The sequence below is a fragment of the Varanus komodoensis genome, unplaced genomic scaffold (genome assembly GCF_004798865.1).
Source record: "Varanus komodoensis strain SLA01 unplaced genomic scaffold, ASM479886v1 scaffold49, whole genome shotgun sequence".
NCBI classification, from domain to species: Eukaryota; Metazoa; Chordata; class Lepidosauria; order Squamata; family Varanidae; genus Varanus; species Varanus komodoensis.
The window spans coordinates 4008058-4026894 of NW_025336072.1; the positions used below are offsets into that span (position 1 = coordinate 4008058).

General features: G+C 38.8%; 2 protein-coding genes across 7 annotated transcripts in view; one reads left to right on the top strand and one right to left on the bottom strand.

Moving 5' to 3' along the window:
* DOCK1 (dedicator of cytokinesis 1) overlaps positions 1-18837 on the top strand; it is a 550659-nt gene that overhangs the window by 223321 nt on the left and 308501 nt on the right. The gene's annotated exons all lie outside the window — the stretch shown is intronic.
* Positions 1-18837, bottom strand: part of INSYN2A (inhibitory synaptic factor 2A) — a 56025-nt gene that overhangs the window by 28654 nt on the left and 8534 nt on the right. The window contains exon 3 of the mRNA XM_044445707.1: positions 10518-10610. Coding sequence (XP_044301642.1) covers positions 10518-10610 — 93 coding nt within the window. The remainder of the gene's footprint in view (positions 1-10517; positions 10611-18837) is intronic.

Consider the following 18837-nt stretch of genomic DNA (forward strand, 5'->3'; position numbering starts at 1 on the left):
AGAATTCCAGAGAATAGCTAGAAGAGATAAGAATGCCTTCTTAAATGAACAGTGCAAAGAAATAGAAGAAAACAATAGAATAGGGAGGACCAGAGAACTCTTCAAGAAAATTGGAGATATGAAGGGAACGTTTCATGCAAAGATGGGCATGATAAAGGACCAAAATGGCAGGGACCTAACAGAGGCAGAAGACATTAAGAAGAGGTGGCAAGATTACACAGAAGAACTATACAAGAAAGAGCTTTACGTCCCTGATAACCACGATGGGGTGGTCACTGACCTCGAGCAAGACTTCCTGGAATGTGAAGTCAAATGGGCCTTAGGAAGTCTGAGCAGCAACAAAGCTAGTGGAGGTGACAGCATTCCAGCTGAGCTATTCAAAGTCCTAAAAGACGATGCAGTAAAAGTGCTACACTCAATATGCCAGCAAATTTGGAAAACTGAACAGTGGCCACAGGATTGGAAAAGGTCAGTTTACATTCCGATCCCAAAGAAGGGCAATGCCAAAGAATGTTCAAACTATTGCACCATTGCACTCATTTCACATGCTAGCAAAGTGATGCTCAAAATCCTACAAGCTAGGTTCCAGCAGTATGTAGACCGCGAACTACCAGAATTACAGGCAGGATTTCGAAGAGGGAGAGGAACTAGACATCAAATTGCCAACATACGCTGGATCATGGAGAAACCTAGGAAGTTCCAGAAAAACATCTGCTTCATTGACTATGCTAAAGCCTTTGATTGTATGGATCACAACAAATTGTGGCAAGTTCTTAAAGTGATAGGAATACCAGACCATCTTATTTGTCTCTTGAGAAACCTATATGCAGGTCAAGAAGCAACAGTGAGAACTGGACACGGAACCACTGATTGGTTCAAAATTGAGAAAAGAGTTCGGCAAGGCTGTATACTGTCGCCCTGCCTATTTAACTTATATGCAGAGCACATCATGAGAAAGGCGGGGCTGGATGAATCACCAGTTGGAATTAAGATTGCTGGGAGAAATATCAACAGCCTCAGATATTTATTTATTTATTTATTTATTTATTTATTTATTTATTTATTTAAACATTTTTATGCCGCCCCATTCGCCGAAGCCTCGGGGCGGCTTACAACAATAAATTAATAAATATAAACATTAAAAATCCAACAAATACAGTATAAAATAAGCTGCCCTGGCCAGAAAAAAATCAAATAATACTAACAGTTAAAATGCTGCTTAAATAAAAAGGTCTTCGCCTGGCGCCGAAAAGCAAATAACGACGGCGCCAGGCGGACCTCTCTGGGGAGCGCGTTCCATAAGTTGGGCGCCACCGCAGAGAAAGCCCTCCTCCGAGTAGCCACCCTCCTAATTTCTTTCACGGAGGGTTCCCGGAGAAGAGCCTCTCCCGCTGATCTCAAGGGGCGGCTGGGCATATATGGATGTAAGCGCTCCTTCAGGTAACCAGGACCCAAGCCGTTTAGGGCTGTATAGGTCATTACCAACACCTTGAATTGGGCCCGGACTTCAATGGGAAGCCAGTGAAGCTGACGGAGAACTGGAGTCATGTGACCATAACGCCCAGTCCCCGTCAGCAGCCTGGCAGCTCTATTTTGAACCAACTGAAGTATCCGGACCATCTTCAAGGGTAGCCCCACGTAGAGCGCGTTACAGAAGTCAAGATGGGAAGTCACCAGTGCATGTGTCACTGTCGCCAGGCAGTCGTTCTCCAGGTAGGGGCGCAGCTGATGAATCAGCCGAAGCAAATGATACCACTCTCATGGCAGAAAGTGAAGAGGAACTAAAGAGCCTTTTCATGCTGGTGAAGGAGGGGAGTGCAAAAGTTGGCTTGAAGCTCAACATTAAGAAAACTAAGATCATGGCATCTGGTCCTCTCACTTCCTGGCAAATAGATGGGGAAGAAATGGAGGTAGTGACAGATTTTATTTTCCTGGGCTCCAAGATCACCGCAGATGGTAACTGCAGCCAAGAAATTAAAAGACACTTGCTCCTGGGCAGGAAAGCTATGGCAAATTTAGACAGCATACTAAAAAGCAGAGACATCACCCTGCCAACAAAAGTGCATATAGTCAAGGCTATGGTTTTCCCAGTTGCAAGGTATGGCGGTGAAAGCTGGACCATAAGGAAGGCTGAGTGCCAAAGGATTGAGGCCTTTGAATTGTGGTGCTGGAGGAGACTCCTGCGAGTCCCTTGGACCGCAAGGCGATCAAACCGGTCAGTGCTAGAGGAGATCAACCCAGACTGCTCTTTAGCAGGCCAGATACTGAAGATGAAACTCAAATACTTTGGCCACCTAATGAGAAGGAAGGACTCCCTGGAGAAGAGCCTAATGTTGGGAACAATAGATGGCAAAAGGAAAAGGGGATGGCAGAGGATGAGGTGGCTAGATGGAGTCACTGAAGCGGTTGGTGTGAGCTTGGGTGGACTCCGGGGGATGGTGGAGGACAGGAAGTCCTGGAGGAATGTTGTCCATCGGGTTGCGATGGGTCGGACATGACTTCATGACTAACAACAACAAAAGTACCCTGTCTAATCAGCTGAGAGCAGGCTTTCAGGAGGGCTCAGTAATACTGTGAAAATACAATGTTTTTTTCTTGGAACCCTATCCTGCTTAGGAACTTGCCTAGGGAATCTTTGGATATGTGTGTGTGAATTGTTACTCATCAGCAGCCTGGAAATCTCTGCTTTTCCCTCTAAGGCTGAACTTTGCTTCTCTTTCACTGCTGTGACCCCTCATGGAGGATCAACTGCCTATTCTGTGGCTATGAGCTGTGTGGAACAGCTGCTCCGAATTCTCAGGTCCAGGAAGAAAACTATATTAGGACACATGGCCAATTAGTTTCTTTGCCTGTGGTCACCTGGTGGCAAAAGCATACTGCTTGGCACCATTGTCCATGCATTTTAACTTTTTGTAAAGTCTGGTTGCCCCTTCCAAATAGCTGTGAGTTCCTTGCCACTTCCAGTTTTAGATGAGGAAGAGACACCATTTGAGTTGTTGGGAGAGGTTTACTGCTTGATCACCAAGAAATGCAAAGTTCAATCCCTTTCTTAAGGTAATATGGAGGAAAATTGTAACAGAGGAGGCATTGTGCAGAGGAGAGAGAGGCAAGGATTAAGGCTGAGGTATATCAGGCAGACACAGGTGGCCTTCAAGGCTGTGGACTGTGGAGGAGTAAGAGCTACAGGCCTAGAGTTTGTCTGGCTTAGACACAACCTTCACCAGGGAGACACCAAAGTTAGCACCTCGGTCAGCTAAAGAGATTCTCTTTGATGTCACCTCTGGTAACAAAGGAACCTGATTGCTCAGGGAGGGGATAAAAAGGAGGACCAGCAGCAAGGCATACCTTTCTGGGATGGGAGGAGAGAGGTTTGCCATTGGACACTGAAGCCTTTGGAGCCTGAGTCTCCTACTCTTGAGAAGACCAATAAGTACTGGGAAAGTTGTGAGGATTTTAGATTAGCTAGCTTTTGTTTTAGTGCCTGGGGTGGCCAAATGATGTAAGGGGTTTGAATATTTTTTGAATATTTGAAAAACTCCTTTTTTCCAAGTCGTGGGCCACTGTGTGCTAATCCAGTGTGGTTTGGCTTACTAAGAAGCAAAATAGGGCTCTTTGGGCCCTAGAGGCTGCAGAGAGGGGGAAACTTGCGTCGTTGGGGGGTGCTTTGCTCAACCGGTACAAAAATAAAACCCATTTTTTAAAAGTCATTCTATCAAAAAGACCACTATATGAAACTTGTGGGAAAGAAATGAAGAGATCTACCACCTGTTTAGCTCTTTTTCTCAGTATATAAGGAGACACTGTGTAGCTCAATGTGCTGAAGACCACTGTGTTCATGCAAGTATGAAGTAACGATACTATAGATGGTTTCTCCAGATTATTCCTTAGAGCTGGTCAGGATTCCCAGAAAAGTGCTGTGACACTGCTTGGTGAAGCTTTCACCTTGTCTAAGGATTGCACTTCATCTTCACTTTCTGGATTCTAGAACTTTCCAACATGTTCTTCAGGACCTCATGTATTCAGACATGTTTGCTGTTGCTATGTACCATCAAGTCATCTCTGATCTATGGTAACCCTATGAATGAAAGCCTTCCAAAATGACATTTCCATGGCATCCTCGCTTAGCTGTTCTACATTCAAGGCTGTGGCTTCCTTTATGGATTCAATTTCTTATTTGGGCTTCCTTTTTTTTCTGCCTATCTTTCACTACATGGATTGTCTTTTCTAGTGAGTCTTGTCTTGTCATAATTTGTCCAAACTGCAACAGCCTTAGTTATTTTTGCTCTAGGGAAAACTTTGACTTAATTTGATCTGGGACCCACTTGTTGGTCTTTTTGTCAGTCCAGGGTATTCGCCAAGCTCTCCACCATCATCATGTTTCTTTCAGCTTTCTTCATTCTTCAGCTTTCATATCCGTACAGTGATTGGGAATACAATGGTGTGGACGATCTTGGCCTTGGTCTCCAGTGAAACTTCCTTACACTTGATTATCTTTTCTAGTTCCTTCATTGCTGTACTTCCAATTTTCAGTCTTCTTCACTTTTCTTGGCTGGAATCTCCCTTTGAATTAACTAAGCCATGGTATACAAAACCTTTCACATTTTTATTTCTTCATGGTTGACAGTAAAGTCCTGTAATGTTTCTGTAGACATGATTTTAGTGACTATTCAGTTGCAGTCCTGCTTTTGCACTTTTTTCTTTCACTTTCATTAGGAGCAATTAAATTCATTTCTATTCCTGCCACTAGTATTCTATCATCTGCATATCTTAAATTACCAATGCCACTAATTCAATTCAATTCATTTCATTTCTATACTGCCTGTAGCTGAAGCTTTCTGAGTGATTTACAACAAAAACCATTGGTTTTTGGTATAAAAACCATTGTGACACTTTCCTCTGATCCTAACCCAGTTTTCCTTATAATATGTTCTGTGTACAGATTGAATATATAGAGAAATAAAACACATCCTTGTCTGACACCCTTGCCTATGGGAAACCATTCTGTTTATCCATATTCTGTAGTCACAGTAGCCTCTTGTCCATGATACAGGCTGTGCATTAGGACAGTCAATTATTATTTGCAGTTGCTTTCAGAGCTGCATTTACTCTTTCTGATTTTACAGGCTCTTCCTTATCCTGTGTGTGTGTCATCCTGTGTTATCCTTTTCTCTCTTTTGTGTAGTTCTTCTGTATATTGTTTCCACCTTGTCTTCATATTTTTCTTGGTCAGATAATATGTTCCCTTTTTTGTCTTTCGGCAATCCCACTCTAGCTTTGAATGTGATTCCCTAGATCTTCTAAAAGAGGTCTCTTGTTTTTCTTCTTTAGTTGCTGTGTTCTATTTCTTTGTATTAGTCATTGTGATAGTAATTTTTGTCTTTATGTGATAGTCACTGAAAAATTGCACTCAGGATCCTGACCCCATTTCTGTCATCTTTTGCTTTTACTTCTTGCCCGTCTCTGGCAACTGTGAGTGTTTCTTTTGTCATCCATCTAGGCATTATATTTCTTTTTGCTACAGGAATTGTGTTTTGGCATTCTGCCCTAGTGTCTCTGGTTCACAGTCAAGTTGAGCAATGCACACCTGTTCTTTATGTGGACTTCAAATTCTTCAGGAATTTTACTGAAGCTGTATTTTGGCACTATGTTTCTGTTAGCAATCTTTTTCAACTTTCCTCTGATTTTTAATATTATAGTTTGTGGTCACTACTGCAATCTGCTGCTGGGCTTGTTTTGACAGTGAAAATTCAGTTTCTCCACCTTCTGCTTCCAATTACATAATCTGTTTGATTTCTGCATTAGCCATATGGTGATGTCCATGTATACAGTCATCTGAATGGCTGGATGAGGTATGTATTTGCGATGAACAGTCTGTTCGCTTCACAGAATTCTTTGAGTACTTCTTTGCATCATTCTTTACCCTTCAGCCAAATTCTCCTACAATATTTGATTCTGCTTTGTTTCTTGCTCTTGCACACTAGGATTATCAGCATGTGTTGTTTTGGTATGTTATTAATTTCTTCTTAGACACTGCACAGAAGTTTTCAATTTCTTCTTCTTCAGCATCTATTGTTGGAGAATATGAATGATGATTATGTTGATAGGTTTTCCACTGATTGATAAGATTCTGATTGATATGATTTGGTCAGATTTTGCATTATAGCATTTCAGCGCCTATGCTACATCTTGCCTCAGTATTACAGCTACTCTGTTTCTTCTGAGTTTTTCATTTTCAGAGTAAAACAATTTGTGTTTGTCTGACTGAAAATGTCCCATTCCAGTCCTCTTTAATTTGTTCACACCAAGTACTGTGATGTTTAGCTGTTCCGTTTTTTGCTTTATGGTTTCCACGTAGCCTTGATTTATACTTCTGACATTCCATGTTCCAATTGTATGTGTTGTACAGCACTGGACTTTCCTTTCACCTCTGTGCATGTTGGCCACTATACTTCCTTTCTGCTTTGATCTAATTGCATCATTGGCTACAATGCTATTTGCACTTTCCTAGTATTTATCCTAGTGCCTTCCAACCTGGGAGGTTTCATCTTCTGGCACTATCTCTCGTTTCATTTTGGATTGTTTCAACAAACAGTTTTCAAGGTAAGAAGATGCAGAAGTGGTTTGCCATTGCCTTCTTCTATACAGTACTCACACAATCTTTCATTGTTCATGAAAGATCCTCTGCCAGTGTTACATTCAGCTACTGTTGCTCAGTAGCTGCCCTTCAGAAGTTTCTCTGTCCTCATCACCAATACAATCTTCTGCTGATGTAAGCATTATTCCTGGAGAGGGTGGAAGCATCCTAGTTTAGTTCCTCAGTTTTGACATTTCGCTTTGGGTGACCATGGTAGGAAACCAGGCTAGTGAGACAGTCTAGGCAGCATTGCTCTCAGCTGCTCTGACCCTCTTAAACCCCATCACCACATTAAAGTGTGCACCCAAGGAGGTAACTCAAACTTCATACATGCACCCTTTCTCAGTGTCTAGAAAGCCTGAACAACATCTGTTTATTTCTTTAAGCCATAATTAGAGAATTACTTTGGCAATTTTATATAAAAGACCCATCATTTACTGCATAAGTGTAATTCTCTTTGAGTCTCATCATTAAAGCTTTTCTTACTATGTGTAGCTAAAGGCCAGTCTGACCCATTTTGTAAAATCTCTTATCTAAGTAATATGAATGCATTCATCAGTCACTTAGAAATTACAATGCTAAAGAACAATAATGAAGACTTCTGAAAATCAAATCTATGCAGTACTCATAGGTCACTGAAGGTTGTAAGTAAACCAAGTCAATTTTCACACAGCAGTTCTCTAACTTTCATGTCAGAGGTTTTTGTACTGCAATGAAGTCATTTTTTTTACAATGTCTTATATTGTCTATTGTTATGTGCTGCCAAACCATAAAAGAAAAATGCATATCTAACTAGTGGCTATAATATGAAGAATTTCAATACTACAACATTTGTTATATTTATTGTTGTGTGCATGCTAGGGTGGCTGTTTGTGCATGAGCAGCTGCCCAGGTTTGATGGGAACTGAAGCTCAGCTAATGAGGATGAGATGGGTGCTCAGCTAATGAGGATGACATGCCCAAGCCATAGACCAAGGTCAGGGAACATCTGGGGGGGTAGAGGGGGAGGAGTTGACAGTTCTGGCTGATGAGATCCCTGGTCCCACACATCTCACAGCAGGGGTGTGGGGATAGAGAGCTCTGTAGTTTGTCACTCAGAGAAGGCCCTGCTCCTGAAGAGATGGCAGTGGTGTGACAAATGGGAAAATGAGGCATGATCTCACAGTCCTCCACCCTCAGAAGCATGGTGCCAAATGGGTTATAAAGAAACAAGGGAATGATGTATGTCAAAGAGGGCTCAACATTTCACTCTGGGTGAACTCCAGGGCATGTAACAATAAAGTCTATTGGAAACACAGTTCTGGAGTAGTGTGTTTACTCAGAAGGAGAATGCCATCTGATGACATTTACAACCTGTCTTTCACTGGACATTCTGAGCTTCACTCTACTCTTACATTAAATTCAAGTAAAGTTGGTTGGCAGAGAGAGAGAGACTTTGTCAAGGTCACCTAGTGCACTTCATAGCTGGACAGATATTTAAAACTAGTTTTCTCTTACATGAAGTCAATACCCTTGGCACTGAATGCTACAAATAAGAACAGACTTTATGCTAAGTATGTGTAGGGGGTAACATCCCAACAGGCCAGTAGACGTTTAGGACTAATTCAGATTATGCATTATTTGCCCATTCAGAAATTTTAGCATTCCTATTTTCAAGCATATAAAGCTGTCTTCATGCATGTCAAACTTTGGGCCAACTTAATCCTATTTCTCTGGTAGTGGACCTCCATGGTCTTAAGCAAAATTTTTCCCACCCCTCTTATTTGAGATATTTTAATGGAGATGTCAGAGATTGTCTCTGGGACCTTGTACATGCAAAGGACTGAACCAGTGAGTTTTGGGCCCCCTTACTTGGGCAGTTAAATAAAATGCATACAATCAGTTGTAATTTCTGGAGTGCACTGGTACATTTTTCAGGGTTATTTGTTTTAGCCTGGCTGGCACAATGTTTTTCTGTCTTAGCCAGAAATAGCTGACATATAAAAAGATTAGGATATCTTTTTAGTAGCCTTTAGTCAAGACAAAAGGCAAGAGTGGCTGATATCTGTTAGCACTGTATAGCTGAGTAAACAAAAAAGTGAGGGAATCGTGGTTCCTGATCAAAAGCTGCATTACAATATCGGGTTGAGACAAGTTGTTTCAAGAGTATATTTATACTCTGTTCTTCAGATATTTCATATTCCTTTTAAAAATAGGAAGACTATACAAAATGTGATTACGTATTTATATCACATCCTGGGGCAAACACAACTATTCAAGGTTGCAATCACAATGCGTAAAAATACATTTCTATCCCCCCACCCAAAAAATAAACTAAGGAGATGAAATACCTATGTTCTCTAAGATGAATGTACAGAATTCCAAATTGGGGCTAAAGACAAACTATGATATATAATCTACCTTGAAGTTTGAATGGCCTTCATTCATTTAGATCAATATGTTCTGCTTTTTCAGCCAGTCCTCTTCTATGATATAGGTTGGGCTGAGAGTCTGTGACTGGCCCAAAGTGATCCAGTGAACACCATGGCTGACTGGGGACTAGAACCTGGAACACCTGAGTTGTAGCCCAGCATTCCTAACCACTACACCACACTGGCTCTCTTTATTTTTGTTCTTTAATTTTTAGTCCAATATTGAATATTTCATTACAATATTTCCATAGAGTAATACATCCTCTGGAATGGTGGGAATGGATTTTGACAACCCTGCATGGTTACCTTGGTTCACAGTTTATCATGATGTAGCTGACAGACAAGTGATTTCTACTTTTAGCATGGTTTCCATCCTCTCGTCTTCCCACTGTTGGCATGTATCCCATCAGCATCTGCTCCTGAAATACAGTCCCACAGTGCATAGCCTTCCTATGTTGCCTACATCTATTTATATGTTCCTCACACATAGATTCTAGTGAGCTGGTTCCTGCAGTTCCACTCTTTCCAGAGGACTCTGTAGTAGTTGCATACTGGGACTGTAGAAACCATGATCCTGGGTTCAGGCAACATGACAAGTCATGGTGCTACAGAGAAACCATAGAACAAACCATTATTTCTCATCATGGTTTCTAAAGACAAAACGCACTATGATAGAATACCATGACAGGTTCAGACATCACAAAAGACCAACAATTGTTGTAAACCAGCATAGCATTTTGTATCTTTCAGACCCAGTCTGTGTGTGTTATAGAATCTGGCTGAAGAACTCATTGGGATGGGAATCAACTTTTATATATTTGTCAGGCTGTTGTTCAATTGCCAGTCTGTACATAGAACACATGCCAATATTTCCAGAGCAAAAATTGAGTCAGCCCTGTCGTCACCAAGAAGGTACTGGGGAGCAGTGAAGAGTGATTATTTGGTATTGTATATGAGTTCTTGGGTTCATAGGTTTAGGATGTCCAAGGTTATGTTAAAATCCCATGTGCAGTGTTATCTTTCAGTAACTGAATTGGGCTCTCCTTGTTCTTAAGTCATTCAGTGTATAAAGCAGCTTCTTCACCCATACCATGACATTACTGGATGCAATGGAATTAAAACCTCTGGGCAAGCCTCACCATGGCATAATTGGAAGGGTGGTACAGCAAGTAGTGAGATGCGCTAGAAGGAAGTAAAGTTGAGTTTAGTGTTGCGGGGGATTTCTTGGTGGGGAGGGGGTTCTGGCTTGGTGAGCCCTAAATCTTTTGTTGAATTTTATGAAGCAGTCTTCCTAGTTTTCTCGAATTTCTTAACAATATTTACATTAATCTTCCCTTTTTTTCTTTGTTTAAAGACACCTTTACATTTCTGGATCAATGATAGTCATAATTTTTTTTTCTTTTTGTTTCTAATACCTGAGCCTAGGCTTAATAATTAAAACAGTCCATCCGCACTAATAGTAGAAGACTTACTTTAATGGGTCAAGTCTCAACAAATGAGAAGAAGCTTTCATTACATAGTCAAGGTCCGATTTCGACATAAGGTTTTTCCCCATGGAACAATATCTGTGAAAGAATACATGTGAAAAATTATGTAGGGAATAGGACTCAAAATCCACATGGATTTTGCAGGGAAAAAACTGGAAAGGAGTGAGCAGTAGTCTAATTTTTGCAGACCCACATAGGGTTTTCACAGATATTTAGCTGTACATTTTTTTCCTGCAGAGGAGAAATGGCATTTTGGACAAAAGGGATAACAACTGATAGTTCAATAGTAATGGTTGTCAACTGGACAACTAGGAAGTATAAAGCTTATACGAAAAGTGCATGGAAAAATCACATAATAGAAAGATAGCCTATGCATGCAGTTATGTTGAAGACCATCCCTCTGAGCTTATCTGCAGGTTAGATGTTGATGAGTTTAAACTACCTCCTGTTCTCCAATGACAGCATGAAGTAAAGCTTAATCTCTTTGTCCTAAACTTAGAACTGGACCAGAGTCAACCCAAATGTAATTTAGAGAGTAGGCCTCAATCTGCAGTTGGCTCCAGTTTAGCCAACTCATGTTTCCCAAGGACTGAGTCAAACTTCAAGGATCTTTTACTTCTTGCATGATGCAAAAATATGCAACCTTGGCTATGCTTTTAGAACTAGGATTGTCATTAAATTGTTTTAAATAAGCAGGACAACAATTCAAGTGGAAGTATTTTTCACATGGAGGAGGATACAGTGTGTACATGAAAAGAGGCCACGTTTTCATTGGATTAAACCCTAATTGTGAATATGATTTCCTTAATTCTGAGGGTCTCCTTCTCACTTTCAGGCTTGAGAAACAATTTCCTATCCTATGTATATAGCTTCCTATCCACATCCCCACTACAGTTAAATAAAGAGTTCAAAAATTAACATTTTATTTGCTATTTCAAAACAGATACTTTGAGAATTCATTCAAGTAGTTTGGTTATAATTTGTAAGAAGCTGAAGAGGGGAGTACCTTTTTATTATCACAAATGTCTCTGCTGGTGATTCAAGTAGTACTTGATTCAGGTGATTACTGTGTATAACCTGTTTTACTTTCCATACAGGAAAGTATTCCAAGATGCATTAGCTACTGTATCTATACTATCTAAGCATTTATCTTCCTAAAGCCAAAGTGGCACCATACAAAAATACCCAAAGTTTCTATTTCATTGAACCTTTGCTTTAATAAATTAAATGCCGACTTCAGTTTAATGTCTTGGTAACAAACACAGATATCTCGAAAGTGACCTTCTTAATAGTTTAATGTTATCTTCCTAACATTGTTCAAGTAACTATGACAATTTGCTTAATTTTAAAGATTGAATAAATTTGAAATGCATTAATCTATACAAAAATTGCTGTTACTAAATAATTAATTGACTTCTCCTTCCAAAGTAGCATTTTGCTGTGGCTGTATGTGGTATTAAGGAAATTATTGCTTCTTGGTTGTGTGAGAAGTGTTGATTATAGATCATTTGATGTTTACACGCCAGTGAAGTTATTGTAAGATTTGTCTGTTGTTGTATGTCGTCAAGTCCCCTCAGACTTAAGGTGATGACATCTTTGTAATGTCTCCCCATATATTAACAAAAAGAATTCTGTCTGTCTTTTTCAAATGTTAAAATATCTTACTTCTATCCCTGAACAAATTGCTCTGTTCTCTGTAATCTGAAATATTTCTGGGTAATGCTAGGCTTGGGGGTTGGGCAAAACTGATTTCAGGTCTGTAATCTATGCCTACCAAATGAAAGGAGGGTGAGGACGAAGCTGCTCTCTATCAGTCTTCTGCTTTAGTTCTCCAGTGTACTTCCAGCATAGTCAGTATAGCAGGTTGCTACTGTCATCATTTATCAAACAGAGAATATAGAACTGACATTCCAAAAGTGAATAGATAATTATTTCACACTGGCATACTGATATAGCTGTTACAAGTATAGGCAGAATCAGCATCATCCCAAGGCTCCAGTGCATTTTGTGGGAAAAAAAGGATCACTTTTTAGTAATAAAAAATTTAGTTTCATAAGACTAAGATATCGATATCTTAGGCTCAGGGTATATGGATTATACAGCAGTGGATAAATACGTTGAAGACTCCTTATCGCCCATGCCAGGGTCCCATAAGAGGTCTCCTGAACTTTTTTGTTCAAGAAAAGAAGAAAAGACAAAACTGCTAGCTACATTGTTTAATTAATGTGCAGTTTGTTTCTTAGACAAATCAAGAAGATGCTGGAGAAAGGTGTGGGAATAGAGGAAAATTGAATGCCAAGTTAGTTTGATAGTTTGGTCCTTATTGTATACTGCAAGATAAACTTAAACTTGAATTTATTGCTTCATAATATAATATTCAGGAATATATATTGGTTTAAGCATATGCTCTTGGCAGTTTCAATCCCTGACCTTTCCAGTGCAGATGTCCACTGACCTCAGCCTATTCTGGCCCATACCAGCTTTAAGTTAATGATGTTATTTTTGCCTGGGTATCAAGCAACAGATCTGAAAAAGTACTGCTTAGGTTTGGGTTGATTGGATTCTAACACTCAGTTGTTTAAATTTTTTCTCCTGTAACACAGTTTCTCAGAATCCCTTGGGCTTCACCTTCTACCTTAGAAATCTTCCTAAGAGAAAAATTAGTTATAGGTTCCATTTCTGTATTACAATCTGGTGACTGAAAATACAAATACTCTCATTTTCTTCCCTTCTTGCAACGTGTGTGTGTGTGTGTGTGTGTGTGTGTGTGTGTGAGAGAGAGAGAGAGAGAGAGAGAGAGAGAGAGAGAGAGAGAGAGAGAGGGAGGAGAGGCAATAATGCAAAATACAAATAGTCTGTCTCCCCATACACACACCCTCTGTAGGTGTGACAAATAAGTAGAACAATTCCTTGCTTATTCTTTGCTGGTATAGTATGCATCAGGGGACATGTATCATCATTAAAAGACCATTTTGAGGTACTACAATCCACATCAGCCCACACATCCTGGGACATATGTATATAAGATAGCCCATCAAATAACTGTTGTAAACTGCCCTGAAAGTTTTGACTATGCACCATTATAACAATGAAATTATTAACATTGCCATCATTATTAATGTTAACAATTATGAAATAATGTAAAGTAGCTATGACATTCAAAAAATCCTAATGTGAGGTATCCCAAACTGCTGGGATCTGAGCTGATAGTGACTAACCAGGAAAGGAATCTTGGGATTCTGGTGGACAGCTTAATGAAAACATTGACTATGTGACTGCTGTGAAAAAGGCACACTGTTCCATGTTGGGTATAATTAGGAAAGACACTGAAAATAAAATGCCAGTGTCATACTTAAAACAAGTCTATGCACTCAGAATACTGTGTACACTTTTGGTTGCCTGACCTAAAAAAATGGTAATTTGGAAAAAGTGCAGAAACGGGCAACCAAAAAGAGAGAGATTGCAAGGTTTTGAAAGCTGAGATTGTGTAGCTTATAAAAAAAGATGAATAAGAGGAGACATGATAGAGGTACATAGAATTATATAATGAAGATGAAGACATTTTTCTCCCTCTCTTGTAATACTAGAACCTGGGATCATTCCCAGGTTGATTGGTGGGAGCTTCAGGACAAAGTCTTCATACAACACATAGTTATGTGTTGTATGTGGAATTCACTTCCACAAAACGTAGTGATGGCCACCAATTTGGATGCCTTAAAATGGATATTGAACAAACTTGTCGAGAAAGCAGCGGTCAATTACATATTAATTAAAATCAATGTTGTTAATGTCAGGTATGTTTATTCACTTGACATCCAATAAAATGTGGTATATCTGCCAGGTTAGCTCCCATAACCATAGTCATAACCTTAACCTTTTGCTTGTCTTAGCAGCTAACCCAGACCTGTACTTGCCATGAGTGAACAGTGGAGTATTGTCTGACTGAATTGATCAGCCCCAGCATGACTGTCCTTAGCTCTAACCTGGGAAGGAGTGTGGAGGTCATCTCTTTCGTGTCTCTGCAACACTCAGTAAGCAGTGACTGTATGTCTCTGAGGCTTGGGAGGACATTAAGACACCCTATCTCAAGCCTGGTGTGGATTCCCCATTCCCTTCTGCTGACTTTGGGTCTTCCAGATTTTCAAGTTCTTCCAAAGTCCACACTTGGGGAGCACTACCTTTGTTCATTTACAGGTACAGAAGGGAAACAGGAACTCTTTCTGACACTGCACTCTTGCAAGGCTAAAAGTCATGTACACTGGAGTGAGATGTTGACCACAATTGTGATAGCTGATAGTAACTAGTAATTATTACTAATTTAATAATTGCAGGTCTTTTTATTTGTCTGTTGGAAACCCTTGTACTAGGTCATCTTTTACCTATTATTAACACCTACTTTTTAAAATAGAAATGCCTATTTAGAAAAGTTCCATCTCTTTCTAAGCCTGCCAAATCACACTGGAAGATGAAGGCAGTTAATTCCACAAGTCTATTGTGTATTGATGAGGCTCTTGACTTGATGAAATCAAGGGAACCCAGTCAATCCTTGTGCTTGACCCTGCCTTAAATCTGTGTTGCTAAGATTTAATAACTTTTATAGCGGGGCAGGTAAGGAGGGCAGAAGTGGCAAGTTGTTTAAAAATGTAATAAATAATGATTAATGAAAATGTACATTTAGAGAAAATATTTGAATTTGCAGTGGCATCTTATGTTGATTACTTCTTATTAAAGAAACTGTGATTAATTCAAACACTTAATTTTATGTAATGTTGTTCATAGTTCTTGCTTTTCATATTCCATTTTTCCATCAATATACAATGCTAGAGGGAGCCTGAATTTCTTAATTAGTTCTCCATTTGGGGGAAAAATACCTCCTTATTCTGTTACATTGCTGCATCCCTGCATTAACCTCTAAGGTAAATCATACCCTTTTTGGGTTATTTCCTGGAAAAAAGTGAGGAATCTGCATAAAACTCCCAAGTGTACATTTCTGTCTTATAGAAGATGTATTGCATTTTGTATGTGTTACCTTCCAGATAGTATACAATATTTATTAATTGTTCTCTCTGGGAAATGTGTACATGTGTTCAGAACTTCATTTTCATTTTTTAAAGCAGCTACTCACTGTGTCTAGTGGTGGCAGTTTCTTGAGTCAGGTTAAAATCTGGGTATCATGAAGAATTCTATTAGAAATATGCCTTTGTATGAATCTGCCTGGATTTGGAGTATGGACACATAGGCTCTGTGTAAAGGCCCACCATTAAGATCTCTTAAGATGCAGAGTAGAAAAGACAAGCGACCCCATTCCTGTAGAACCTCCTTGCATGGGTCCTTCACTAGCTGTTTTTAAATAAGCATTAAAGTCTTAGTTACTCCTACCTGCTTCCAACTGAATAAATTTTTGATTTACACCAAAAATTTAACTACCTGTTTTATCTGTGTATTCTGTTAGATGGCTACCACTTTATGTTTTAAATTGTTTGCATTCTTTTAATTGTGAATTGCCTTGAGACTGCTTTTGGCCCTGAAAAGCAACATAAAATACCTAAATAATTAAACAGGAAACAGCACCTGAATAATTAAATATTCCAGTTAAAGAGGTTTGACTAAATTTGTGTTTTTCAGCCAATTTGGGGGAAAGCCAGGAATTTATTCTGCACATTCCCAGGGCCAGCAGTATGAGAATGAGAACAGCAGTAAGGACAGGCAATACTCTTTGAGTAACATCTTGTCTACTGTCACTGCAATGTGCAGTTGAACAAGAGTGTGCAGTGTATTACATGTCATGCACATAGTTCACGCTTCACAACAATATGTTCTAGAACATGCTCTAGAACTCACTGCAGCACTGGACTTGCAAACACAGATTTGATAGGCAATTCTATCTGGAAGGGTTTCCTGAGGGTAGGACGTCTGAAAAACACTGCAATATGTAATACTAATACTGCAAATAATGTGCATTGCTCATCTGTTACCCTGGTCTGGGTGCTTCTTCCTTTTATGGCACCACTGTGGCATCAAAAGTATTGCATTTTAATTCACCCATTTTCAGTATTTTAAGTTTGCTTATCTATGCATTTTATCTGCTGTTAAGGCCATGTTATGACTTTAGTAAGTCTTTTTTTTTACGTTTGGAATCAATTTTGATGGCAATATATAAATATTTGAAATAAATAAAAACATAAAACTGTCAGCTTTTAAGTGAGGCTTTATACTTAGAAGTTTGGAGTTTTGATTTCAAATGCATGAGAGGTTGTGACCCCTCTTAGAAAAGGCAGACAGAATCAGCTGTCTATGGTTTATACTGCAATCCTATGCACATCCTCTTCTGAGTTAACATGCATAGGCTGACACCCTTACTTTCAGAATGGATAACTGCATTTTTTCTATTGAACTTCTGCAACAGTATGCCTTTCAAATGCTTTGCCAGACTTTTGTCTACTCTGACAATTAAAATATGCATTTTCAGTCACATTGCAACTTTATTAGTATTTTTTTCTGGGATCAATTTAAAGTTTTGGTTTTAGCCATGGCATCAGTAAATGTTCTTGGAACTCAAAGGCCATCTACTTTAAAACCTGTCTCAGAGGACCTATGTTCTGTACCATTGTGACTGTGTAATGAGAGACAGAGCCTTTTCAGTAATAGTTCTACAGCTCTACAACACCTCCTAGTAGAAAGTCATTAGGCTCCACTTTTGCTATCTTTTAGGGAGAAGTGAAAAACCTTTTAATTTATGAATTTAGGCTATGAATGTGCTATTGCTCACACTCTTTTAAAGTACTGTCTTCAGAGGGAGTTTTATTTTTAAAGTGGTATGAGTTAATTGTATTATATTTCTTTTGTCTGAAGTAAGCAGCTCAGGTGCTCTCCAAGCAGAAGGGGTAAAAAAAAAAAATTAACAAAGTCAGGGATTGTTAGCAAATGCACAAAAAGTTTCATGCTTTCACAGAATACTTCAGGCTAGTAAATTAAGAACTGTAAGGCGGCAGTCTAATGAAAAGCTCAGTAACAAATTAAAACTGAGGTCAGTACTTGTGGCCTTCCATATTTTGGCCTTTGACCTACATCAGTCCTCGCCACTGCTGAGGGGCATCTGGAGGCCCACAAGTTACCCTATCCTGCTTTGAATCTTGAACATTGCACTATTTCATCATTTATATCATGCCCACATAATATCAGTTCATTTTAAAGGAACTTCTAATTGCATCAATAATTAGATGAGTTCCAAACTAACTTGAGAATGAATTGACTATTAGAGTGATGAAATATGCAACAGAAATACATTCATATTTGAAGACTGAGGATTGAAATGTAACATACGTTACAATTATCAGAGTTAATATTTTGCTTAATTCATTAGGCTTATACTAGAAAATATCTAAAACTCAAAAAGCACTACTTTTTTGTAAGAATTAACTCTAGGCATTACATTCAGAGATTAACACAATATAATGCTAGACTAAGAAGTAATTCCTGTTGAGTTTGGTGAGGCTTGAGCTCAGGTAAGTGTGTCCAGAATTGCAGCCTAAAAGTTTTAAAATTCTTTGTTGATGTTACAAAATGTAAAACTCTTTACAAAGCTTTGAATGTTTTTCTTCTATTGTAGACAGGCAGATGCAAAGACAGTTATACTGAGACATTCAGCACAACCAGTTAAAGGCATATATTAAAGTATTTGAATCTTCACATTTAAGCAAGTAGAAGCAGTGGAAGTTTGTACTGCTGTATTGAAAACTAACAAACTTGATTTGTTAGGGTCCAGGGAGTCAAATAAATGCTATAAAGATTTTGGGCCATTTTAAACATGTTTTCTTAAAATGTTAATGAATTTATTCCAGGGAATAACACAATCCATTTATATGCACAAGTCTACATTTAACACACCCTCTATTCAATTGGTTACTTAGGATGAAAGCAGCATTAGAAGCCAAGAACAATGCAAATGTGTACTGATAATTTCAGAGCAATGCTGGGAGTCAAAGTGAGATGTGGGGGAATTACACAAAATAGTTAGAAAGTATGGAGGGATGTGAACTCTAAGATTATTTTGATATATATATATATATATATATATATATATATATATATATATATGTATACTAAAAAGCAACCAATAATTAACCAGCAAATAAAGATAATGCAACCTTAAATGGGTGAAGGAAGAGGATGTGTACCAAATGTCAAAAGCACAAAAGTTGCAATTATCAGATAAAGACTTAATTAGCTGAGTCTGAGTAACTAGCTATTCTTGTACAAGTAGATCTGAGTAGCACTTATAGAAAATTGTAGAACACAAACAGGA